Genomic DNA, 27,223 nt, shown 5'->3' on the forward strand with positions numbered 1-27,223 from the left:
GGTGGTAACTTATTAGCTAATGCTAAAAACTTGGTTAGCAATCTGTGTTCATGTGAGTCTGTGCATTGTGTATGACAAACAGCCATGTCTCCAGTTCATCTTAACACCCCTAACCATTTATTGAGGAGGATTAGTTGTGAAAGTAAGCCATGAAGAAGGAAACTTTCCATAGAAGCTGTGTCTAAATATGTATATTACTTCACCTAGTTTACTTCTGGGAGGAGACACAAACCCATCCTAGGGAGGGCACAGCTAGTATATTCCTAATGTTGGTCACAAGCCCGGATAAATAAGAGTGTTATGAAGAAAGGAATGTGGCGTAAAATCTATGCCAAAACAAATATGCAAATCCGTCTGCTGTAGCGACCCTTGGGAACAACAGGAATCAGCTCTGAGTATCTTCTGCTTTAAAGTTGGAGATTTTAGCATGGGCGTCTATAAAGATTTACTCAGTTTTGGAGGCAGCCTCAAGAGGCCATTTGTGGAATTACACTTCTATATTTGCTTCATTTTTCAGCCCTGGAGGTTGCAGCCGGGATAAAAAACACTAAAATTAAATACACTAGTACAACACAGGGATAATATGGCACAGGTGAACTCAATCAAAACAGTTACGGAGCTTCTAATGTAATAGAGAACTTCCTTTCTCTACAGTCTCAGTCCTATGTTCTAAAAATGAAGCTGTGGGCTAAACATTTTTCTCCTGGAAATGTTCATATTTCAATACGAGAGCATCTTTTTTGGTTTCATGTAGAATTGAAAGTAATTTTTTTGTATCTTTGTCTGTCTCACAAGAATACACACCTATTCATCTGTCTGAATTTCAGCCAATATTCCACAATGTGAAACAGAAAAACTCTAAAATAAAACAGGAAGTAGAATGAAGTAAAGATGAAGAATAACTCACACATATGTTCCATGTGTGTGAGTTATTCTATATGTTGGGCAGAAAATAAGAAACAGCATTCAATAACATAAAGAAGGAGAAAACTGAGAATTGCAGCAGAAACCACAGGCAATTACAATGACAGACTCTGACAGTGCAAGCAATAACTTTACAAGGGAAAAATAGGACAGCCCATGACAGTAAATTCATCATTATCAATCTCCATCATGTGCAGTGTAATTATTTTAAAGTGAGACTTGTGGTCAGCATTGTGTCTGACAAGTTTCTCTAATATTTGCCATTAAATCAAACGTCCCGACCACAAACATGAAACGAGCACACCGATGATGATATCCATTTGCGTCCATTATCTTGTAGCGCAAAATGAAGACCAGCTAAATTACAAAGGGAAGGAAAATTTTACCCGGGGCATGTAATTACTGCCTGTAACTCTCCAGCCTTGTTGTAGAATCACTACCATTTCATAAAGGCACTATACATGCTCTGCACAGGATTGCTCTTTATCTGCATTTAATTATGCACCAGAGAATAATATAATTAGAGCCATAAGCACTTAAGATTATTGATGAATGTGAATTGAATAATTGAATAATCTTAATGATAGCTCCAAATTTTATTTGTCAGTAGGTAAGACATTTCTATAAGTGTAGTCCATGTTAAGTTTTAAACTACCAAAACAATAACTGAAGATAGCAAATGTCAATATTATTAGGGAAAGGTTACATGAAGTCCCAGAAATACAGTATTATTGTCACATAATACATATCAGATACATCTTGATTTTACATTTGAGGATGCAGAATTCATTGTAAAAGGGTTCAGGATCTCACAATGTACAGGAAAGCACATGTTGGTGGGATTGCACTTTATATTTAACAGCCAATTAAGATCAGAGGTGATTTGACACTAGATGAGATTGAAATGGTTGCAAGTGCATTTACCTGCTTGAGAACAACATAGAACAACAAGTGCAGATATTTTTTTCTGGATATAATTTGTGAAAAATTAGATCAGGTCATGTGTGTGATCTTAATAATAAACTCTAATTTATGGGTGACCTGAATATCTAATGAAATTTACAGAGCTGTCACATGAAAAATAGGCTCCTACCTATAGCAAATGTTTGTGGATTATCTCAAGTAAATAATGTTCCAACAAGAACATGGCAGAAAAGTGATGGCACAGAAATCTCTAGTTGTGTTAATTGACACATCTTAACCAATTACAATGTTGCAGTATCATGGGCCAAAGAAATATCTATACTGTTAGGGTGTAGTGCTAATAATTTAATGGTAGTGGAGATAAAAATACAAATCAGTTGATGAGTTTGTAAACTTGTAGCCTTGCCCTGTGGTTTGGTTTGAGAAAAATCCAAAAGTAAGTACACGAAGAAGATGCGGTATACTGGATTATTGGAGACCACGGAGAATTATTCAGTGTTCATTTCCCGTTGAAGGCTAGTTGACAGTCCCTACAGACCTTTGCACATCGATAGTACCTTCCTGCATTGAGATTACAAACCATACGCGGTCTCTGTGCGGTTGTTTTGGTCTACACCAGAGTGTGATTACTGTGTTCACATCTTTACAAACGAACCAAACCCAGGGGGAAGACAAACCCGAGTTTGATTTAAATAGACTAAACACTTAGAGTTTTCAGTCAGCGTAAATTTTTCCTCAGAAAGTATGTTAATCAAATGTTTTATCAGGAGCAAATCCTTAAAAAAAACTGGCAAATCGTTTTTGATTTATTTATGCCAATGTTTAAAAAACACGTGCATCGCTGAATACGTTTACTGTTAGAAATGTCAGAAGAGGTTGGACAGAGACCTGATGGGACATTTAGTAGATGGCAGTCAGACACAATTAATAGCTAGTAAAGTCATTAGATTGACAAATATATTGTAAATTAAGTACTATTGTTGTTAAGTTAAATAGAATTTTATTCCAAAAGATCAATAGAACGATAACTTTTTGAATCATTTTTAAATGATTTAGTAGGAAAATCTATAAAAGTTGAATCATTCTTCATAGAGACTAAAGATAATATCTTAATTCAACCAACTGATATTGAAAATTATTTTAATAATTACTTTATAAAGTAGATAATCTAATAAATAATATACCAAGAATAGAAAATACAATTAAAAATCAAATGATGAAGTATAAAAACTGTACTGCAATTTTAGTCAATATAAAAATAGTAGAGACTATGGCAATAACTTGTAAAACTAAACTTTCATTGTTGACTGACTTAATGGGACACTACTTAAAATGTTCGCTAATTTAATCACTCATTGTGTCATGGTCTCCATGTCTCCCTGGATAACCTAGATTCAGGCCATATGTTTTTGTTATTGTTGTTGTCTCTCCCTTTCTCTTCCTGCCTGGGCGGAGCTCGTTTTCAGCTCCCTCCCTTGGCCCACGCACCTGGTCTAATCAACCACCTGCCACTGATCTGTCTGATTGCCTGGAGAACAGCGAACAAATGCTTGTTCAGTAAGTTTACTACCTGTTTTAAGTATAATTATGGATAGAATTGTATATGAGCACATTTATTTAGAATAATTTAATGATTTAATTTCAACATGTTTACAAACACGTGTATTCCATGGTTGACCTCTAATGACAGATGGCTTGGCTAACAGTTATAGCAGAACAAAAAATGGTTGATATATTATTACTGGACTTTACAGCAACATTTAGTATAATTCATCACAATTTCCTACTGAAGAAATCAGAATCCTTTGGTTTTAAGCAGTTGTCATTATTAAGAATGAAGAGTTTAAGTAATAGGAAACTGACATTTTTTTTTTTTATGGGGCATAGTCAGATATTGGAGATCTAAGGCTAATACTCCTATGTATGCAAATGATTCCGCACTATACATGTTAGCTATTGTTAAAAAGGAGTTAAACAAAGTTAGATTATGTTGTGAAGTAAGTAGTTAAATGAATAACAAATAATAAATGTATTTTGAATATATCTGTGACAAGCAGCATTACATTTGGTGCTAACCATTCTAAAAGTGTTTCCGTTAATGATCTTTGCTGATCAAAGTCCATGAGACAAAGTTCCTGGGTTCAATCCTAGATAAAAATCCTGGAGAGAACATATGAATTATGTGGCTGCTAAAATAGGAAATGGTATTTCTGCAACCGAAAGATGTGCAAACCTTTGGACACAAAAATCAATTAGACATTTAATTCAGAGTCAGATTTTAAAAATTGCAAATGATACAAAACAGAGCAGCGTTTGTTGTCCTTTGTTGTGGGTATAGAACAAACTGCAATGATGCATAAATGTCTTGACTGTTTAGCTGTAAAACAAACAGTTTACTCTTGTGTTTATTGTTGCAAAAAAGCCAGTTATTTTGTACAAAAATGTCTACTTTAGTGCAAACAGACATGATTGTTCGACCAGACACGGTACATGGGTACAATTATTTTTTTCACCCACAAAACAAATCAATTGAACTAAATTGTGTCAGACTATGAAGGAGCGGCATTCACAACCAAAACAGATAACACAAGAAACGAGTAAAATAAAACTAAAAAAAATCAACTTCAAAACAAAATCTATTTGCTGTGACTCTTAATCACAGATAAAAAAAAAATACTGAGACGTTTGGATTGTTGTATGTGTGTTGTCATAATGTATGTTATTTTCAAATGATGTTTTATTTCTCTCTGTAGGCTTTTAAAGTGCACTGTCAAAGCGTAAAGGTTTGAGGCCACAGAAAGAACAGCTGCTACATTGCTAAACTAAACTCATATGACAATCATGACATAAGAGCTACAGAAGAAAAAAACTATGTACAATGAATAGTTAACTTATTTAAAAACGTGTGGACAGCATATACTACAGTGATTTACACATCACGCTGAGACAATCTAATTGCATTTAGTTTATTAATTTTTGTGGATATTATGCTTACGTGGTGCACATGACCACGTTTAAGCCTAATCAGATTACTGCTAATTAATTGATGTATAGCAAACATGGGCATATGTTGCATTCTGATGCTGGCTGGTTTATTTGACTCTGGGGCACAATATAATAAAGCTGCTATGTTTAGCCTGCTGTGCCCACTTAATGGCAAATTAAAGGCGTCCAGGGTGCATTTATAAAGACTCAACTGTAGCTGTAGAGTGAAACTGAGCTTAAGATAAAATAACTGAATTTTTTGATGCTCAGTTGCAGTTTACAGGAGACATTTAATCCTGTGCATGGTATTTGATTTTTGTGAGTTTTTGAGACCTTTACATCATTGGTGTCAAATTGCACAATAAACCTACCTTTAAGCAACAAATTGAACAATTAATATAAATTCCCTGATGTAACAAAAATTATTTAAAAAAAAAAAGAAAATAACTTTTTTTAAGGTTTAACAAACACCCAGTTTCAAAAAATTATTTTGCATTGTTTTACAGGGTTAAGATAATGTGTTTCAGCAAGAATTCTGCTCCTTCTCAGAACCTTTTTGCATACTTTTGCGTATCTTTGTTGTAGGATGATTTCAGAGGTACTATAAAAGAGAAAACATATCAGACCTCTTCCTCCTTTTCCTTTTACGTCTTATGGTTATTGACGGTCTGCATGACACCAGAGAAGATGCTGTGCAGCTGCTCATGCTGAATACTGTCTTTGTGAAAATGTGTGCTGAAAAATAGTAGCCTTGTATCCCAAAAGATGAAGGAGCTGTATGGACTAATATTCATTTTTGGGAGTAACACATAATATATAAAATATTGCCAGTCAGACACACTGTCAAACAGTTACATGGTGGTATTTTAAGTGCATATGCACAGTGCATGTATATGGGTATTACTTGCCTGCTTTGTGGTGTTTTTAGCCACATTGTTGATTAAAAAAAATCTGTCAGTTTGGCAAACCTCCAACAGACATGAAGTAAATTATTCTGTAATAATGATGTTGTCATACATCCGAGGTTTTCACCATCGCCACCCCTTTCAGATTTTTCTGCAGCCGCCCCTGGTCACCAGCCACCACCGGTCATTTGTGCACATACCTACCTACATACCGCGCTGCGCGAGGCACATACAGTGCCTTCAAATGCGGTTGCGCGCTTCCACCGCACGGCAAACAAAGAGCGAAAACAGTGAGCATCCCTGGCTGTAGAGTTGCACCTGCAGGAGGGCTTGCTTTGATTCTTTTCTCGGCTGTTTTGTCTCACTTGGATAGGAGGACAGTTTGTGTCTGTGTCCCAAGATGAACCAAACCGCCACCGTATCGCATCAAGTGAAATGCCAGTCTACAAAGGCCATCAAGGTGAGTTGTATGGATTATTCTTGTTCGCCGCGGTGAACTTATTGGTGATTTATTGAACTGTTTTTCGGCAGGAGCTCCGTGACAGCTCCAAACTTCAGTGCGGGTTTGGCGAGCGGGGATGCGCATTGACGCACAGCACTTTGGAGATGGTTAGGGGATACACGCGTGAGCATCCCCGTTACAGCAACATCGAGTTATTAAATAATGTTCCTTTATGAGACATTCAGATATAAAAGAAAGAAAGATAACAGGACTCCAGTGGCTGGGTTTGAACGAGAGACGTCCAGTGTGAATGCCTTGGATAAAGAGTCACACATTGGCGCAGTGCGAGATTTCATTCATATCACGTGGTGCTTCTTGTTCTTATATTATCTGTATGTGCTGACAGTAAATTAGAGGTTATCCCTTCAGACGTTAAGTTGGTTGGTGAGGAAAAAACGTGAACATTTGTGCCTTTGAAGGTGCTTAACTTTACCTGTGCATGGTCCCGGGAGATCATCCCGAATCCTGACCTGTTGTCGGGACAAACAAATTGATTTAAAACCTTCTGGAAGGGAGGGAGTAAGAAGTGCCAGCTTGTAAACGAGAAAGAAAGAAAAAGAGCGAGAGAAGGGATAGCGCGTTTTCTTTTCCAGTCACGATCGAGAAACGTCTTCGCTCGGCGGCATCCGCATTGTCTTCGTATAGCGCACCTAAATCTGGGTTGAAGGAGTGTGAAATGTGTGTGTGTCGGTGTGTGTGAGGGGTTGCTTCTCATGCAGCGCGCATGTGTGCGTGTGTGACTCAACAGCTCGGTATCGATTTTGCCGCGGGTTCTGCATCACTTTTCAACCTCCAAGTCCCACCAGAGAAATTTAGCTTGGGGCAAATTTATCGATCCTCCTTCCTACTGTCCCAAAGGCGAGCAATTTAGGAATACAAAGCCGAGTGTTTGGAATTACCCATCTTCAACTTTTGAATGAAACATTTTGTGAAAAAAAACCCCAAACATTTTAATTGAATTCTTGAGGTATTTCACCAGTCTCAGGCAGCCATCATATACTGTGTGCACCTGCTGCGGTTTCCTTCTCCGGGACTGTTGAGCTGAAGCCAACTCTTCGTGTGTCATGTGGCTTTGTGCTGCTGATGGAGCTCAGTGCAGGATGCTCATAAAAGCCACTGTGCTGTGTTCAAAATGAGGCTGCTGCTGTCACGTTTTTTTTCTACCTTTTGGAGGAAGGGCATAATGGGATGCACCCAGCTGAGTTCAGGACCGCTCAAAATTCAAATACAGTACTCTAGTTCTTTTAATTTGAAATGTTATCTTCGGCAAGACTTTTAATTATGTGGTTGGTTGTTTTTTTTTTTTTCAAATTGCTTCTTCACATACTGGCAATCTGAGTTTAAAGATGATTTAAAGGTACTTACTGTAAATTAGTGTGTTTGAAATTTTTGTAAATTAATTGATCAATGCTAATCAATGCTCAGATACGAAAATACTGCAGTCTTTATTGTTTTGAAGAAGTCAACAGAAGTTGAACTACTGTAGGCCTGGGCTGTAGTTACATGTAACACCAGTTACTACCAAATTCTTCTTTTAGCTTTATCCCCATTTTCTCCAGAAGCTTTGCCTTTTCCCAGGTAAATGCTGTCAAAATATAACTGTTAATTTTCCTTGATAAATAAAGGTTAGAATGACTCAGTACACCATCTAGTGGTCTATACTACTATTGTGAGAAAGTACAACCAGGCTCTAGGTCAACTTCAGTTGGTGTCTCTTAAACACAACACACAGATATTTTTGAAATAAAGTCAAAACAGTCTTCTATTTACCTTCTGTTATTGGTGTTTAGTTTTTAAAGAATTTTAAAACATGAATTTACAATAAGTACCATTAAAGGAAACTGGTTCACTTGAGTCCTGTTTGTCTGCAGATTTGCTTATGCTTTCTGTCAGTTATTACACTCAGATTCAGTGCAGAGATCTTGGAAGATTGTGAAGTTTTCTCCATGCTATGAGTCAAATGAGGGCAACCTGGTGTATATAACTGAAAATGTCACTACTTTACCAAAGCTCAGCGATGAACCCAGTGAAGCAGTGTATCTGATATGAGAAGCGTGGTTAGAAAGGCCAGTTCATGCTGCGGGCTGCAGACCGGCACATGGTCACTGGACTTGCTCTTATACCACAACAGGAGGTGTGTGTGTGTGGGTGTGTTCATGTTCCACATATGCATGCTAGAAAGCATGATACCCAATAGCCATTTTTTTGCTGGTCTACATAAAAAAAAAAATGTAAGAAGCTGCAAGTGAAAGAAATATGTTGGTCTGTGAGTACAAACGCTGCTGGATAATTGTCTACAATCCAAATAACGAGTTTGCAAGAAATAATGCACAATACACTGACCAGCATGAGATGGCAAACAAAAAGGGATCAAAAGTGAATTTTCCAAACACTGGTGGTAGCACTTTGATATACCTTTGACACGCCAAAACCAAAGAAGCACAGGTGTTTTAATGATCACAGTGGAATGCTGTACTATTGTGCTTGCTGATTCAGTCTCCACCCAGATCCTGGAGTGCTGGGACTTCACTAAACCGAGCCTTCATCTGTGTGATTAATTAGATTTGCACTTTTCCTGCTATGTCCAATCGCACAGTCTAATCACCACTGCAGTCTGACATGACTCAGAATTACATAACATAGTCTAACTGAAATTGAGATCACCCCTATCTGGCACACTGGGCACAAGTGGAGTACAGCAAATACACCAGTTTATTTTTCTCAGCATATGCACTGCTGCTGTGTTTTCTACACTGACAGCCTGTCAGGTCATGCTGGGTTGGACACAAGAGGCTGGACACAATTCCTAACAACACAGTAATGCTAGTTGGGGTGGATGTACGAGGCATTTCCAGGATTTCTTGGAGTGGCGCAGACCAAAATAAAAGCAGAGGGCCCTCAAGAAAATCAGAATATTTGATTACAAGTAGTATATTGGAGAAGCAGGGTATATTATCGATTTAGTCTTCTGAAAGTGGTGACACTGCCACAAGAGGTAAGCACAATTCTGGGCTTTTTTAACCTTGTACAAAACAATTGTGGGGTTGTTTTCTGGGGTTGGATTTAAACATTTTTAGCTTAGTTTTAACTGACAATACAACATGCATTTTATTCACTCGTGCAGCCAGTCAGACTGGAGCCACCCATCTTTTCCATTTGACTTGAAGTATCTACAAGCTGTCACAAGGATGGGGAGGGCCATTTAGGAGTCACTCACTGATTTAAACCAACCAGGATTGATGAATGTAATCAGAAAGTCATCTGGTGTTTGCAGCCAGTGCAAACTAAACAGAGTGGGCAGGTGTTCAGCTCACTTTAATTTGTTCAGATTGAAATACAGTCTGAAAAGAAGAAAAGGAAAGATTGAATGTTTAATTTATGCTACCATGAGTGTGCCCACTTTTGGAAGTATTTGCCTACAGAGAGTCTACGGACAGGGGTTTTCAACCACTGCAAACATGCTTACATGCAGTCCTCCAAACTGCATGGTACTCAATGTGGATGATGTTTTGCATCAGTTGAATGCTAATTGGTTGACAAGTAGGCTGGAACAGGGGAGGGGGCAACAGTGGAGTTCACCAGGAATGGGAGAAGAGAAAAAATCCCCAAACACCACAGATTTAAAAAAAATAAATAAAAAAAATAGAGCATGAGAAGAACACACAGGATTTTTTTTTTTAATTCGGTAAAGATTATGACCTGCTTCAGACAATCAAAGAGGTTTTGTTGTGTCACTTGTGATCTGTCACTCAGCAATAATTGGCAGGCATATGCGTCTTTACATTGCATTTGTACACATTTTATGGATGCAGCTTGCTAACTAAGCTTGCTACAGTCTGTAGATAACCCATCACTCCATCTTGTCCTCTAATTATCATGCAGTTTGGCTCTAACAAAACAAAATGGTGGAAGCCAAGGGCTAATAACGAGGCTTCAAAATGTAGAGCCTACAGAGTAGTGAGTGAAATCATGGTAACCTCTGCTCTGTACATCTGTTATATACAGTCCTCAGGCATAGCTAGTAAATGTGGGCTGAGTTGCTGTTTAGATTCTGTTAGTATGTGTTATAACGTTAGTTGTCCTAACTAGGGTGACCCAATGGCTACAAAGTTAGCATTGGTAGCTGTAGGGCCACTGCCCAACATCATCATTAGAAATAGAGTAGCATGCACTGACATGGTAAATGGTCTGTATTTGTATAGCGCTTTACTTAGTCCCTAAGGACCCCAAAGCGCTTTACACTACATTCAGACATTCACAAACTGGTGATGGCAAGCTACATTGTAGCCACAGCTGCCCTGGGGCGCATTGACAGAGGCGAGGTTGCCGGACACTAGCGCCACCGGGCCCTGTGACCACCACCAGTAGGCAACCAGTGAAGTGTCTTGCCCAGGGACACAACGACCGAGACTGTCCAAGACGGGGCTCGGACCGGCAACCTTCCGATTACAAGACGAACTACCAACTCTTGAGCCACGATCATAATGATAAATAAAAGAAAAAGACACTCTCAAAGTAAATGTTACATTTCAAAACCCTGGTATTCTACAGGAACAGACAAACTATTTTTGGGTTGTCTTACAGTGATAGTAAACAGCTTGAATTAGATTTCATGAGAAGATTCACCCATATCTTCTGTTGCATGGTGAGCTGCTGTGTACGAATGCCCTGATGGTTTGCGGGAGAATCTGCTTCCTGAACGTCACCGAGCAATGCTTTGTTTCTTTGGGAGATTCTGAGCTGAGGCAGCATTTACACTCTCTATTGTTTAACCGCTGCACATTATAACAGTGGTGAACAACAGCCCGGAGTGTCAGACACCCCGAGGCATTTGCTCCAGATCAGCTTGATGCTCTTTGCTTTCACCTCTCAATGAACCTGTCTCAATAATCAGTGAAACAAGCAGGGATCATAGACAGGATTAAGTACTCCAGAACTCATCTGTGTTGCACAAACCTCGCCATCTAATCTCTCCCATGTCTGACCCCCGTCGAGTGGCACAGAGGTCTTAACGGCTTTTTATCATCCTCTTAAATGTGCCCTCTTCGTAACATAGCTGTGTCCTTATGCCACGAGCCAAGATAAAAAAAAATCCAATTAGGAATGAGGCAGCAGATTTTTCGTGGGCCTTAGATCCTGTGGTCTCACTAAGTTTAACATGGCTGGCTAAAGCTCGTGCCATCAGCGATCTTTGGAAGTGTCAGGTCCACCCACATGCAGGCTGCAGTTATAAACCGGGATTGTCAGAGAGGCAGGGAGCTGTGTCAGTGCTCCTCTCCTGCCGCATACATCAGTGCACAAGGTCGTAAAAAAGAAGGCGCTATATTTCTCTGGCTGTGCTGTTACACCGTGGACTTGAACCGACTTCACTCAGTAGGGATCTCGACAGAAAGTTTGGGCAAGAGTGACAGTTTTAAGTAAGTGCCAAAGGACTGAGTCTCTTTCTCTGAAATCCCAATTTTAGGATACTGTTTCATGATGACAAGATAAAGTAGATCTGAGTGTGAGTGTGCAGCTGTATCTGACACCCACTACCTTCAAGCCATTTATAGTCACATCACTTATGCGTCTTGAGTGACAAAAAGCCTGGAACTTAAAATTAAAGTGACACGAGTCTTTAAGCAGTGGGCACAAACAGTGTCTACAGTAAATAAGAGTCTCTGCTGGATGAAAACATCAGCCTAGAGAGAAAGATGACTGAATGTTTCTGAGCCACAATGAATGAAACTCTTTATGAAAAATAGACAAAAACCTGTAAATGTCTGATAAATTTCAGTCATTCTGAACCTACACACTGATTCCTGTCACACATATTGTGTCATGCGCTGTGATTATTAAGTTCTAAAGTACTCCCATAAAAATCTAAACAATACCTGATTGAGATTTGAACAGTTTCATGGTCATCTGCGGTCTGTTTCCAGCACTGGTGCTAATTTCAGATTGTTTCCAATGAATTTTTTGGATTTATGTGTAATAATTTCTGGTGCACGCAGTGAACTTGGATCTGATTCACCTTCTTTTGGCTTGGACACAGTGGTGTTTGGCTTTAGGTTTGCAAACAAAGCCCAAGCCACATCACAAGTATGAGCTGATTCTGAAGCTCAGCTGTTTTAGAGCTGCACATCTGTCACTGACCAAAGACATTCAGAAATGAATTTCAATCTCGGATAAAAATATATATATATATATATATATATATATATATATATATATATATATATATATATATTAGTACCGTGCAGCAATACAGACTGAGCCACGTCTTATTTCTTTAATTTTTGCATGGAAAATAAAATATTGCTGCAACAGTTTATTGAAATGTGTCAGTGGTAACACAAAGTTTAAAAGTTGATAGGAGCTTGAAAGTCAATATTTGGTATGACCACCTTTTATTCTTTAACACAGCCTGAGCTCTCTTAGACAGCTGTCTTGTAATTTCTTTAAGCAGTCTTCAGGAATAGTTCTCCAAACAACAATTCTGATGGCTAAAGAACCAAATGGGACAGGCAAAAAAAAAAAGAAAAAGGAATAGTTCTCCAAGCTTCTTGAAGGACATCCAAAGCTTTTCTTTGGCTGTTTGCTGCCTTTTGTTCCATCCTGCATCAAGCTATTGTTGCTATATACCTTCAGTATATTTATGTCTTTTAAACTATGTTCTCCTTTTTTACTTGAATGATTCACAGGTCAGTGTTAAGTGGCTTTACTAACAAACAAACCACAAACAAGATACAAGGACTGGATAGAAAATATGTGTAAAAGCAACCACTGTGCAAAGAAAACATTTGAAAGACCTTTAGAAAGTCTGGAGAACTATTGCACAAGGCCACTTTAAATATTGCATCAAAGTCTGGGTCCTTGAAAGTAAAGAAAAAAACAACGAGGGGTGGCTCCAGATGTTTGCACAGCACTGTCATATCTTCGGGTCCATATTTGACTGGGCTGTCTCTTTAGAGAGTTAATTTCATTGCGGCTTACCAGTTTTTATCGACTGCAAATTGCAATGATGAGTCTCATTGTGAAAATCATTATTTGGAACGCAACCCCAGTGATATAAAATCACTTGCTCCGCATTACACCGGCCAAGTGGAGGAAAAAAAAAAACATTCAGCATAGTCTGTCATGTCAACCATGAATACTGCCTGTTCTCAAAATAGTTTTCATTTCCCCACTGGAGATACATTGGGAGTTTAAACACTGACGTGCTTTGATCCAGCTCACACAGCGCCCCGTTTCAGATAAAGTACTTTGACAAGTTCTTTTGCTGCAGCTGAAGTGAAAGCCAGTCTGATTTTAAAGATAAGTAATGAGGACAATGGTGAGACGCTGAGCAGTAATCAAACTCTGGCTTAAGTTGGGGAGGGGGGGTCTACTTCAGAGAAGTCATTGAACTGTTTAATGTGAAACTTGTCTATCTTTCATAGTGTCTGCCTTCCATGTGAAAAGCCAAATCCCAGCAGATGTTTCATTTATTCAACAGTTCAAGTGATGCTGGCTCGATTACTGCTAGTTGCTCTGTATTGCATAATGTGTTTGTGCTTTGAAAGCTAGACAATTACCAAATGATTCAGAATATTCACAGAGACTAGAAACAAAAATGTTTCTTGGATAAACAAAATATCAAATTCCAAAACATCTCACTTTCAGTTACATTTCACATTAAATATACAGAACAGCATGCACAGAATTTCCTTCTGAGCTTGCATTTCTGCCTGGAGCATTGTTTGCAGTCACTCCGCCAGCAAACGGCACCGACGGCTCTCATCTCAGTAACTCAGTACCGTGGATGCTCGACAACTCAGCCAGCAGGTTATTGAACCTGCGAGGCGTTCCCCTGTTCAGAAGATATATCACATAAACAGTCTTTAAAAACTGCTCGGGACCGGCTCGCTCTGTGCGTGATAGATTGCTGGAATCAGTCTCATAAGAATGATTGCGTTGGCTCTTGAGTCAGTGAGTCTATAAATTACAGAGCTATGCCAGCTGATCTCAATATATTCTCCCCTCCGAGTACACCTCTCAGTCCCCAGCCTCGCTGAGGAATACAGCATGTGATAGATGTGTCCCTAATTTGTTTTGTGGTTGAGACATGTCTGACACTCATTTGCATAAGAGTGTTTTCTCGTGAGAAACTTTATTTGTCCCTGTAAAGAAAAAAAAGGGGGATAAAATAACATTTATAATTAAACTCGCACTCACGGGACCTATATAGTGTTTAATGATGTATTATGACCTCAAACTTGAATATCTCATGAGCAGCTCTTAACAGAAATCGTTTTGTTTTTTTTTTTTGTTATTGGAGAAAAAGCAAAAACATGCTGAAAAACTTAAGGATGAAAGAGTGAAATGAGTAAAAGATCTTCGCTGAGCCAGAAAGGTTTTCTTGGAGGTCACATTTTCCAAAAAGAGCTCAGTGTTCTTGGTGATTAATGGTTTTAGAAATTCAATGTTTCTCTTTTGAAAACACAATCAGAAAGATTGAGTTCATTCATTCTCAGTTTGTTCTGAGTTTAAATGTGCGCTAGAAATGAGAATGCAGTGCAAGAGAAAATACCATTTAGAGACTTCATTAAAACAAAAGGTTTCACAGTTTTTTTTCCAATAATAATCTTCCATTATTCCTGCAAATGTATTTATGTGTCTGTAAGATGAATTAAAGTCAGTCTGAGAGATTATCTCAGGACCAAATAGGCTTTACAGCCCACTGTGCAGTCAAATTAAAAGCCATAGATATATCATGAAAGTGAATCTTGAGGTGCAGTGTGAGTGTAACATAATGAGAGAAAACACCGTCGCTGCACAGAAAATTACACGAATCTTTTTAGTGGTAATGATCATCTGCAATATTAAAGAAAGTAACTTTTTGTTGGAGTGGAGAATGGCAGGTGGGATGTCATGTAACGGTTTGGTGATTAGGATGCAGAACATCTTTAGATTTACAGATCTAAAGTGTCTAAAGTGGAACCCATATGGCGGTAAATTCTTTTTTGATGCTGTATCAAAACTCTCCATAAGGCAGAATGTAGGTGTTCATATCCCACAGGTGTTGTTTGTTTTTGTTTGCTTTATTATTTTCATCTTTTGCGCTGTCTCCATATGGTTGTACCACATGCTTTCGTCTTATCTGGCTGTCCCGTTTTTGTTTTTTTTTTGGAAGAAATGTTTGGAAACATGGATCTGACTTTGTGTTATTTTTCGGAAATCATCAACTGAAAGCAAACTTTGCAGTTAATCCCTATGTTAAATATAACATGCTGTAGAACAGGAATGGCAGCATTCTCAGACATGTAAATGTCACTTTTTTTTATAGTGAACATGTTCTGCTTTTCTTTTATTTTCTGTCACACATTTAGTTTCCAATTCTACTTCTATTAAACATAAGAAACGTAAATATTAAAACACAAGGTTATTAACAGAACACTATGTACTCCAGAGTACAAGTACAAGTTAGTAGCAGACAGGTGATACTAATCAGTGGCTTTTGATTAACTGATTATCAGTAAGTGTGCATACATCTATAAAAGCAAATGCTTTAGCAGTTTCTGGTCTGCAGCATTGAAGTATGTTGTCACAAAGCCACACTCTTCCCAGCAAATTTACCTTAAGTTCAGATCGTTCAAGTTAATCAAGCCAGTAAAATGAACTGATGCAATAAAGAAGCGGTAATACGTGTGTTCTCCTGACCACTGAAATAAAAGTTATGGCCGACGCCCTATTCATTTAGATGGGTGATTCAGAATAACTGCACAAACAGGGTGCAAAGATGGCCGGAATAAAGCTGAAGTAGCGGTTTGGATAATGCTAAGAGAATGGGCTGTTACATCTATAAAGGTAAGTCCAATAAACAAGCTATAACTACCATCATATCAGTCACATGTTTTTCTTTTCTTTTTTATTTCATACCACTTGCAGCTATTTTCTATTAAACCACTCATAAGCAACATTACAGGGAGATGCAGCACAGTCACTTACCATGATCATAAGAACATTTTACTCGCTATATTGCCTTTGGCATTTCCTAACTGCAGATATTTAAATTTGAAAAGTATTGTATTTGAAAGTCCAAATCCACCATTATGTCCCCCAGTAAGAACCTCATAAGCAGTTTATGATGTCCATTCTCATACGAACCAGATTTGGGCTCAAGCACACATGGCATTTCAAATCAAGAGAGAAAAATAGTGCTTGTGGTTACTGCGTCCTCCTCTTACTGATGAAAGAAACTATGTTCTGCTTGGCAAAAGATGGAGCAATCAGAAGATGGTGGGCCTTTGGAGAAGGGCCTTCCGAGGGCCAGGATACAGTAAGGTAAATAGGAATATATTATTGAGCCATGAATCATGCTAAGCTGCTGTAGTAGAATTGATGAGAAGCTGGAAATGAATACAATGGTTCCAGTACTTACTATGTTCCTGTATGAATGAATGTTTGAACCTGATCCAGAGGGGACACATGGAAAACCTACTGAAACCTGATATGAATACATTAATTTTCAAAAAAAGAGAAACCTGATCTGAGTGAGACCAAAGCACAGCCAGACCTGATATTCAAGGATAATTGGACTTAATCCTTCATGCAGTAGATCAGAACAGATCCTTACATAATGAGCTAATATGAAATCATGGAAACTAAAACAATTCATTTACATATTTCAAAGACGAAACTGCCAGACCTCCTACACCAGATGGAATAATCATCTTTTAACACTGATAAATTATAAATGAAGTCCTCATTATACATGAAAGAAGATGATATGGTCTATTTGCATCCACACAGGTAAACTGGTGCCTGGCAGATCTGTGGCAGCAAAACGAAAACCATTTCTTGAACATTTTCTACATTTAAAAACAGGGAGCTGACCTGAGATCCAGTCTGATTCAGGTGTCCGGTCGGGTTGAAAACTCCTGAAGACCTGTACAGTGTTGTTGCATCAGTGCAGTGAACCAAATCGAATTTTGAGAGGTGATTTATGAAAATTTCAAAAAGCATTTTGAAAATATGCATTGCACCTTTCAAAACTGAGAAATTGTGCCATAAGTGTGAATTTCTGTGTGAAGAAATGTGAAGAAAATCCCAGTGAAAAATCAATATATGTCAAGAGGCGCACACAAGAAAAAAAAACTATTTCAAATAGATCCAGATCTTTCAGTTTGAACAAGACGTACATAAGTACACACAGATGTGAGAAGACCATAAAATCTGTGTAGGCTGAAGTGAGTGTGGCTTGTAAAAACAGATAAATGCTGAATCCATGAATTACAAAGGAATTCATCGTAGCTTGCAGTGTATGATGTTGGAGCAAAAATATAATTATATATTATATATAATAATTAAATATAAATATAATAAATTGATGAACTCAGACACTAAACTTACCAGGAATTTCAGTGCACCTTTAGGACAGCTTTAGGCAAAATATGAAAAGTAAAAGAAATAAATTCCCCTTTCAATTCACCATTCTTTTTTTCTCCACATGTTCTTTTCTCTAGTCAAAGTCTGATGCCTAAATTACCCGAAATGCAGAGTTCATCCCCATCCCCATTTTGTGGCTGCCTCTGGAGTGTTTTTTTGCTTTAAAGCGGTGAGGATTCTTATAGTTATTGTTATTGCTGTGTGAGACCTTCTCATCCTTCTACGTGCATATGTGGAGGCAGAGACAGCAGCAGCAAGACCTCAAATATAAAAATGATTAAGACAGAAAAAGTACGAAAAGGAGGAGATGTGAAGGAGGTGTGATGTGAAGGTTGCTGAGTAGCAGATGTAGAGGAATGGTGGGAAGTACAAGAGATCTTAAATAGAAAAACTAAAAGGATGTGTGGTAAGAAAGCAGGCACTGAGATACACTGGCTTAATCTATTCTTTGTGACCTGCCATAATTAACTCTATCATTGATTGCAAACAATTTTATCCAATTTGAGGTTGTAGGAGGACTGAAGCCCATCACTGCTACCATAAGCCAGTTATACACACATACCGGTCTGTCACAGGCTAAAACAGAGACAAACAACCATTTCCACCCATATTCACACCTTTAGGAAGTTTAGAATCCCCAGTTCACCTAACCCCATTAACTGCATGTGTTTGGACTGTGAGAGGAAACCATGGAACCCAGAGAAAACCTCAGCAGATTCAGGGAGATCATGCAAAGAACCCAGGACCTTCTTGCTGTGAGGCAATAATGCTAACCACTACACCTCCATCTCGATCGTTGCTGTATTAAATTTGTTGAGTTTCAGGTAAATTTTCAGACCTGGTATCACTTGATTGGAAATAAGAACAACCCTCAGTTTCTCTTCAGCACTGATGCCAGGCTGACAAAAAGTCAGAGCTCTGTTGAGCCAAGCTAAACTAGTAAGGACTTTGTGAATTTATTTACAAATAAAAAACTATTAGACAAAAAAATGCATTTGAACATTTAACAGATGTAAAATGATGTACATTAACTTTCAATATCATTGATATTTAATTAGACTCTGTTTTTTAAAAACATTTAAACCTCGAGGTGGTTTACTGCTGGAGATTACTTCCTGTTATATGGGAGTTTTTCCTTCCCACTGTTGCCAAGGTGTTTCCTCATGGGGGTCATATGATTGTTAGGGTTTTCTGATTTCTTTGTATTATAGTAGGGTCTTTACCTTACAGTATAAAGTCCCTTGAGGCAACTGTTGTTGTGATTTGGTGCTATAGAAATAAAATGTTTCCAGTTGGAAATGTTAAAAAAAGAGAGAAAAACATGCGTCTTCCCTCTTGAGTCAAAATCATTGGTTTCTCTGCAGTAACTCCGTCAATGAACAGCATGCTGTCTCCTAAAACAGTTTGAATACACTGTTTGGGTAGCTCCAGGCACAGAAACCACTTTTTAAAGTTCCAGGAAAGGATATCTTAAATGAAATTTTTGGCCAGTTAAACATACATATTTAATTTATATGTGTATTTATTTATTCTTATGTTGAAGTATTTTTTACAGTAGGATTGGTGAACGTCACCACCTCAACACAATGACCTGTAGTGGTGTCACTCCTCAATCTTAAGCTGTTTGTCAGTCAGAATGCATCTACGGATATTTTGAAGAGTTGAAATACATCTTTGAAAAACAACAACAAACATCAGATTTTCAGGTGATGCTTCTTAAAATTTCACTTCATCTTTGCAGCACGGAGGAAAAAGAACAAATCTTTTCTTTGTCGAGGTAAAAGGTGAACAGGACAAAGTGGATTTTGTCAGCAGATGATGAAAGGCTTCTTGTCGGCTTCTGGTTGGATTTGCTCAGCAGTGTTGACGTTGGACTTTACAGAGCTGTTGTGTTTTTGGAGTTGGGAGATAATAATTAGGGGAACAGCTGGCAGAGTGAATCAGAGGAGAACTTTTTGAAGTGAGGTCACGGCCTGGTGAGACCTCGTGCAGAGAGGAGGGAGCAGCCGTGGTTCCAGCTTTTTCTTGTTAACAGTGAAATTTGATGTGTTAGAGATTTGTGCAACACCACTGGCACCACAAACGCTGCTACTCCAGCATCCCTGCTGTATAATTAGGACAATTCCACCCTCATGTTGATCTGAGGATTATGCTATAACTGTTTGACCCCATGTTTTTAATTTTTAAATAACACATAAAAGAAAAGACTGTTTTCAGTTTAAATAGATAATTTCTTTACACACTATTTTTAATGCTGTTCCTGGATACATAATAATATAGAGTCAAACAGCAGCTTCTTCTCCAGGGGGCTGAAGAGTGAGTGTGTGTGCATGTGTGTGTGTGTGTGTGTGTGTGTGTGTGTGTGTGTGTGTGTGTAAAAAAATAAAAAAATAAATAAAAAAAGCTGTTTGTTGTTTTAATGTTTTGATGAAATTATACTTGAGGATGAGCCCAGAAATAACCAACCACACTGCTGTGAGCACATTAGTATGCCAGCCATGTCGCCCATTTCCTTTGCAAAAGCAGGGAGCCCCCTGATGGGCGAGAACAAAATCCAAATGTTTTTATTCTAATCAGCAGCAGGACACTAACACCAAAGTGTGTCTGGGCTGATTTGCAGCTATCACGACCTCTTCTTGAATGAAGGTGGCTGTCTGATGTTGCACATATAGTGAGTCTGTGAAAAACAAAAACAGGTGTGGGTTTTATGGCAGGTGTAGACAGAAGTGGAGATATTAGTTGTAGCTCAGATGCTAACTATAGCTACCAAACCAAAACCAAGTCATTATTTCCATCACCTGTAGACACTATTGGCATGCTGGTTTTTACTTGGAGGGATTTTTAGAAGCAGAGAAGTTTATTTTAAAGATATTTTCAAAGAAATGACAGCTATGGACCCTTTTAGGGACTTTTAGCTTAGTGTTTTCTTTTTACAGTGAGCAGGTTTTGGTTGGTTGGTTCAGTCTCCCTGCTCATCAGCGTTCTTTTCAACATAACAGACAGCTGTTAATTTAAAAAATAGTGTTCTCACTTTCTCTTCTCCAACAAACTCTCCTGTTTACAGTGGTGCAGTTTTTACCTTTCTAAAAGCCCCAGCTTTCCTCCCCAACAGGTTGTAGCAGGTCAGTTCCAACCAAGATCCAGCTTTTGGATTAAATTGCTTAATAAGAAGTTGTAAGGAAGAGAAGTGAACCCCAGAGAGTGGCTGACTAACTGGTTTTTAGAAACCTGTCAAATATGCTGATGCTTGAGATGAAAGCAGAAGCAGATGTTAGCCACGGCAATAGTCGATGCTCACCTGTTTAGAAGAGCTACAAAGTTCGTATAAGCACACAGAACTGTCTGGAAATCCATTGGACAGGGGACTGGGGTTCATATTTTGCTGCATTTCCACCCCTTGCTTTCTAAAGCTTTTACTTATGCACCAAATGTACTTGATAAAGTTTAGATCCAAACACTAGGATTGGGAAAATGTTGTAATTTGGGTTAACTTATGGTCCATAACAGCATTATTAGTAATGTTAACTGGATTCAATTCTGATGTTGAGTGTTCCTGTTTAAGCATCCATATGTGGCATACTGGAAGTTTAGTTTACACTTTAATTTCATTGTTTTTGACAAACAAGGAGTCTGTAAGGTGCTCATAAGTTAATGCAGTTAATTGTATGCGGACGACTTTCTCAGGCTTTTAAACGCAATGCAGGATGACTGAATTACATCAAGTTATTTTAGTTTACAGTTAGATTTAGTTGCCAGTTATGCCTTCCATCCATTCATCCAGTCTGAGCAGAGATACCCAGACCCATGTATGTGTGCATGTGTGTGTAACAGGTGTTACTGGCCTGGCTGTGGGCAGACCTCAGCAGTCAGGCGGGAAACCATCTGTTTCACAGCTTGCCAGCAGTCTGTCCAGTGGTTTTCAGCCTCTGAACTCTGCCAGGTTTTGATGTTTAAAGCTGAGGGGGACATTTGTGGTGTGGGTACATGAACCAAGAAGAGGGCAGGTGCCAAACTAGTGGTTATGAGAAGTTTATCTGTTGCCTAGGACTAAAGAAAAGGACCTTTTTGATATTGAGTTACTGAACGATGACAACCTGTGGCTCTCATGCCTTAGGTAGAACAAAGTATGTTATTTGTGATCATCAGGCTGCTGATGCAATACATTAATTTAACATCACGTAAAACAGCACTTAACTTTTCCTACCTTCGAACTTCCACTCTTTTCATCACTCGACAGCTGTCAAACACTCTTGAATATATCGAGTTAAAAGACGCCTTGTTCAACTGTTCTTTCATCACGTAAAACATCTGAGACTATTTCGGCATAGCAGTAAATATGTTTACCCAAAGCTTTATATTAAATTTCATGGTCTTATTTAATAAAGCACTCTAAAGTTCTATTCCAATGCACATTAAAATTCACTGAGAATGCAGAATGCTTAACTATTCCTTTTAAGCAGTAGCATTATGTAAAGGTCACATTACATTCACAAGCGGGATATGTGTTTCCCTGAAACACTTCCAGCAATACACTTACCCAAATGTTATGTCACATTTTGTTGTACTTCATCTGGAGTACAATGTTCTCAGTAGATGCATGTGCTGTGAATATGCTTTTGCAGGAATGTTTATTAACAGTAAAGACTTACTCTCCCAGAGAGATGATGCAGTGGGAAAGAAAGCTGAACCACAGGAGACGAACTGGCATTAGTATGTGTTGTCGTTCTGATGTTACTGCAGGTATGACTAGCTAAGGGCCACCTAACTCTGAAGGACTGTCTCCTGGTGATAAAAGACATTTCAAAAGGTTTTATTCAGAATGTTAGCATGGACCTAAAAGGCATTCAGTGACATTTCAAAAGTAGTTTTCTTTAGTACTTTAGTTCTGGCGGGTAGAAAATATTCCTTTCATCTATATTTTAGAAGATGATACTGAGACAAAAATTTGTAAATGTCGAGTTATCCCTTTAGGACAGAATATTTTAAACATAAATTGATATCGTCTCCCAAAGTATAATGCAGAAGCCAGAAGATTAATGACCAGAAGATTAATGAAATGCAAACTGGAAGAGAGTAAATTGTCAAATCATAATTGTACTTGTTTTTGTCAAAATAGCCTTGAGAAATAGACAAATAGGAGTATATGCTATATTAGAAATCGGTCTGATTTCATGAAAACATCTTTTTTACCTATAATGTCTGGGTTGTCTAACGCTCATATTGTAGTGCTTTTGGTCTTTTCTTCATAACGAGGTACAGAGCTAGGTTTTGCAGAGTCTGCAGAAAGTGGTGCAAAGACCTGTGAAGAGCCTTCATCCACTTGATCATAATGCAGACCACGAAGGTCTTAATGGGACAAAGCATCTCTATGTCAGACAAAGACATGGACTTCTGGGTCTAAAAACTGAAACCAGCACAGAAGTCCTTTAAATCTGCATTCTATTTAATGGCCACCAGAGGGCAATACCTGTAGCCGCCCCTTTCACGTCGCATTCGGTTTCAAAACATTAAAATGTGGACGATAGACGCTCTCATTTCAAGGCTTTGAAGCGTGGGCTTTAGAAACCAGCAGATGACGTCATGTAGACGTTAGGATTGGACTGTTTTTTTGGAACCTGTATGCTACATGCTTATTTAAGAAGTTTAAGAATTTAGACAAGGGTAGAAATGAAGATAATGACTGTGCCAAGATTGTTACACTAAATTCATACTAAATTATTTTATTGTGAAGTTGACAGTTTAACACAACACCAAAAGTAATGTCATAGGCTGATAAAAATGTTAGGTCAGCTTGTCAGCAATGTTTTGTTTTATATATTTGGGGTGTGTGTGTGTTTTAATTATTAAAGCATTCTTTCCCTTCTTCCATGTAGCCAAGATGGCTATGATTCAGGGTGAGAAGTGTACACCTTTCAATGTTTACTGTAGGGTGTCTGTGGTGCTTTTGGGGACATTATAATTCTTTGAAACAGATAAGAAGATTTGGATGTGTTATGTGGGGACCTGGAGCAGGTACTCTGAAGTAGACATTAAGAACAGGCCACAAAAATGTGGTAAGTAGGGATTTCATGATTTTCAAATATCTGAATACTGACCAACTTAAAAAAACAAAACAAAACCCACAAACAATTTTTGCAGCTTCTCCTTATCTTAGAATGTATGTTTATTTATTTAATTTAAAAACCTTTTTTTACCATTTGCAATCCAGAAAAACAGAAGATGTTAGAATCTACCACATGCTGCGGTGTGGTGAGATTAGATGCACCATCTGGAGAATGATGCAGGCCATGAAGGCTCTGGAAACCAACCAAACAAAAAAAGATGTCTATTGTCTAGTGTAAACTCCACAAACCCCACAATACTACAGGTATGACTGTTGTTTTAGAGATTTCAGGAGTATAAAATATTCAAATAGTTCCCTGTAAATCTCAAACAGCATTTATGTCTGAAATGCCAATCTTTACTGGTAAGCTCAGCTCTTTTGATGTGTAAGATCTGAGCTCCGCAGATTGCTTGCTGAAGATTAAGGACATCTCAGTGATTTATTTTGTAACTGATTTCTCACTAAGCCTTGTGATCACTCCTGGGGACGAAACTACTTCAACAGAGACGGTAAAAACATTGATTTTGGTATAGCATGTGAAATGCTTTTGTAGCTGAGTGTTTAATCGACAGCAGGGGAATCAGTGGAGGATGATGTAAGCAGTAACACTGTTGCCTCAAATAAAAACAAGCTTCGGTAGATGAACAGGGGGAAAATATTCTGCCTGAAAAACTTTGTTCAAGAACTAATATTTATGTTTGCAGGTCAGGTTGTATTCATCCACATATAACGACTGAACCTGCAACAGCGTTATTTATTTTCGGTGGTGATTAGCGATGTTTTCAGGAAACTCCTGACCTCCCACAGTCAGGACTTAAAGTGCAGGCTGCTGGTCAAGGTAGAGCTGATAACCTGCGGCACTATCTGACGTGATCCTTTTCCTCTTGGGGGTCTGTGTGGGAGAATGTCTTGCTTCGCTCTGCTCTCGGCTTGAAAACAACAGATTTGATCTGTTCAACTGTACCCACCATCTGCTGAAAGGTTGTGCTTTAAACAGAATATAAGATGAACAGTGTTTTTGTCCCAGTGATTGTTATAGCTGCACCTGGTTGAGGAGGCTTTAGACAAAGAAATGTTTCAACAGCTGCTCTTGTGGAGGGAAGTCCTTTAAAAAAACCCTACTTTGGAACCGGGGTTTTTTTGTTCTGTTACCCTTGTTCATCTGCCTGAGAGAAAGGGTGTTGATTGGTGTTGCACTTTGACATCGGTGTGTGAAAACCTGGCCAATTAATAGTGAGTATGAAAACTGTACTCCCTTCAGTGTGAAGGTTTTTCTTTTTCTCTCGTCATATTTTTTAATAACTTACATGAAAGTTTGATAGATCCATTGGCAGGTTTAGATTTTTTTAAATTATTTTTGCAAAATTACATTACATATATGTATGCTTGGAATGCTTCCACCAAGTCACAACTTAGGGATTAGGTTGGGCTGCTTTTTAGCCACATGCTAAAGAAGCCTGGTTTCAGAAACTAAAAGATATTTCTTACATGTATAGGTTTTCTGTCACACTGCATGTAAAGGGGTAAATGATGGCCCAAACCTAGTAATAAAAAAGTGACAAATCCCTTTAGTCGTGGTAGTTATTATGACAGTTTTGTATTATGGAGGAGGTTGGGGTAGATGGGTGGCACAACAGGCCGAGTCTCGATATTATTATTATTTTTTGGGTTTTTTTGACCGTTTTTCTAACACTAATCAAGTTGTTTCTGTAAAGTAAACCCAACTAAACCTTTAACACTTGTAATACCCACATCATGGAAAGGATGGTTTATATTTGGGTTATCTCCAGACGTTGGCAAACTAATATTAGTTGTGTCTTAGGTTAAAATCACATTACATATGGTCTGTAGGTTGTAAAACTAGTGTAATGGACAATAAGCGCAGATGATGATTTTTGACTTATCACTAGACATTTGCCAGTACCCTAAAGCTTAATTAAAGCAACCTTTTACCAACCCCTTTAACTTTTTTACTTTTCTAACCAACTAAGAGAAATGTGGTGTCAGTGCTTCCAGGCACCTGCATGTAGAATACATTAAGAACGTCTTGCAGTCCCAGTCTGGATATTCACTGAACAAAATAGCCTGGACTGTGAAATGAATGTATTCCTCATTGCCTTTGCAGTGGCCTCAGGCTGCCAAAGAACTCTGGGGAGAGAGAAAGGAGTTATTGCTAAAGTGTGTTATGTTCATGCTCCGCACATTTGTATGTATAAAGTGCTGTACTGATGTGCCTGAGGAGGAAGCCAAAGCTCATCCCTGTAACACAGTAGAAGGGAGGGAGGAGGTGTCAACACACTAATGAACGGTTGTGTGCTACTTTATTCACGACTCCAGTGTAGTGACACAGCTGCAATAATAGGGACAGCACATAATGAGTTGAGTAGAATAAACAGAAAAGTGCACTTGCACATAACCACATACAAACTTGCACACAGAGTTGTACACCCTGCAGGAGAGACTGTCTTCAAAAGACCGTCGACAGAGAGAGCCGCTGCCCCTGTTGGCCGCCAGAGGTAGTGACCGAGAGTTGGAAAAATACAGCTGGAATGATTTCAATTATTTAATGCGGTGGCTTTGAACTTTCTTTTTTGTGCTTGACTTTCACTCACTGAACCTACAAGGCCTTGGCATGATGGATATTTTTAAAGATGTATTGTAGTGGTGCTATTCAGTACTACGTGCACTTTTGGACAGGTTTACAAAGTACTTCAAACTGTTTTAAGTTCAAACTGTTATAATATCTATGGCAAGTGAAAGTACTGTTAATTGGCTCTTTTTTGCTTAGCCTCATTAGTTTAAGTTTAGTCTGTGTCATTGGTATCAAGAGCAAAAAGCCAACACAAAACCAACCAAATATATATGCTTCAGTCTCACTTGCAAACCACCAAATGATTTCTCATTTACAAAGAAATGAACTTTTCATGGTAAAGAGACAGAAATCAACCAAAAAATCCAGAAAAAATGGATTTTTATACATTCATTTGTATGTCACTGAGTGAAATAAATATTTTATCCTGTAAAACAGGGGTGGGGGAACTCCAGGCCTCAAGGGCCGGTGTCCTGCAGGTTTTAGATCCAACACAGCTGATTCAAATGGCTAAATTACCTCCTAAACATGTCTTGAAGTTCTCCAGAGGCCTGGTAAGGAACTAATCGTTTGATTTACGTGTGTTGACCCAGGGTGATATCTAAAACCTGCATGACACCGGCCCTTGAGTTCTGGAGTTTCCCCATGCCTGCACTAAAATATAACTTAGTACTTGGTGGAGAAACCCTTGTTGCATGAATTTTGAGACTGATTTCTTACTGATTTCTAAATTATCACATGAACACTTGTCAAAGTGTTCACAACATCTTGTGGTCCACGCGGTGAGTCTGTGGGAGCCAGAATTCTGGCTGGGTTGTAGGGGATCAAATACTTTTTTCACTCAATTACATTTTTAGGACTTTTATGTAATGTGATTTCTT

At 38.4% G+C, this 27,223-nt stretch overlaps 1 protein-coding gene across 1 annotated transcript in view; it reads left to right on the top strand.

The window, feature by feature from the left end:
• The first annotated feature begins 5,891 nt into the window (after positions 1-5,891).
• Positions 5,892-27,223, top strand: part of LOC146500969 (inactive dipeptidyl peptidase 10-like) — a 251,993-nt gene continuing 230,661 nt past the window's right edge. Inside the window, exon 1 of the mRNA XM_085136350.1 lies at positions 5,892-6,198. Within this exon, the coding sequence (XP_084992476.1) occupies positions 6,139-6,198 (60 nt within the window). The 5' untranslated portion in view covers positions 5,892-6,138. The remainder of the gene's footprint in view (positions 6,199-27,223) is intronic.

Source organism: Neolamprologus multifasciatus, chromosome 16 (genome assembly GCF_963576455.1).
Source record: "Neolamprologus multifasciatus chromosome 16, fNeoMul1.2, whole genome shotgun sequence".
In the NCBI taxonomy this organism is placed as follows: Eukaryota; Metazoa; Chordata; class Actinopteri; order Cichliformes; family Cichlidae; genus Neolamprologus; species Neolamprologus multifasciatus.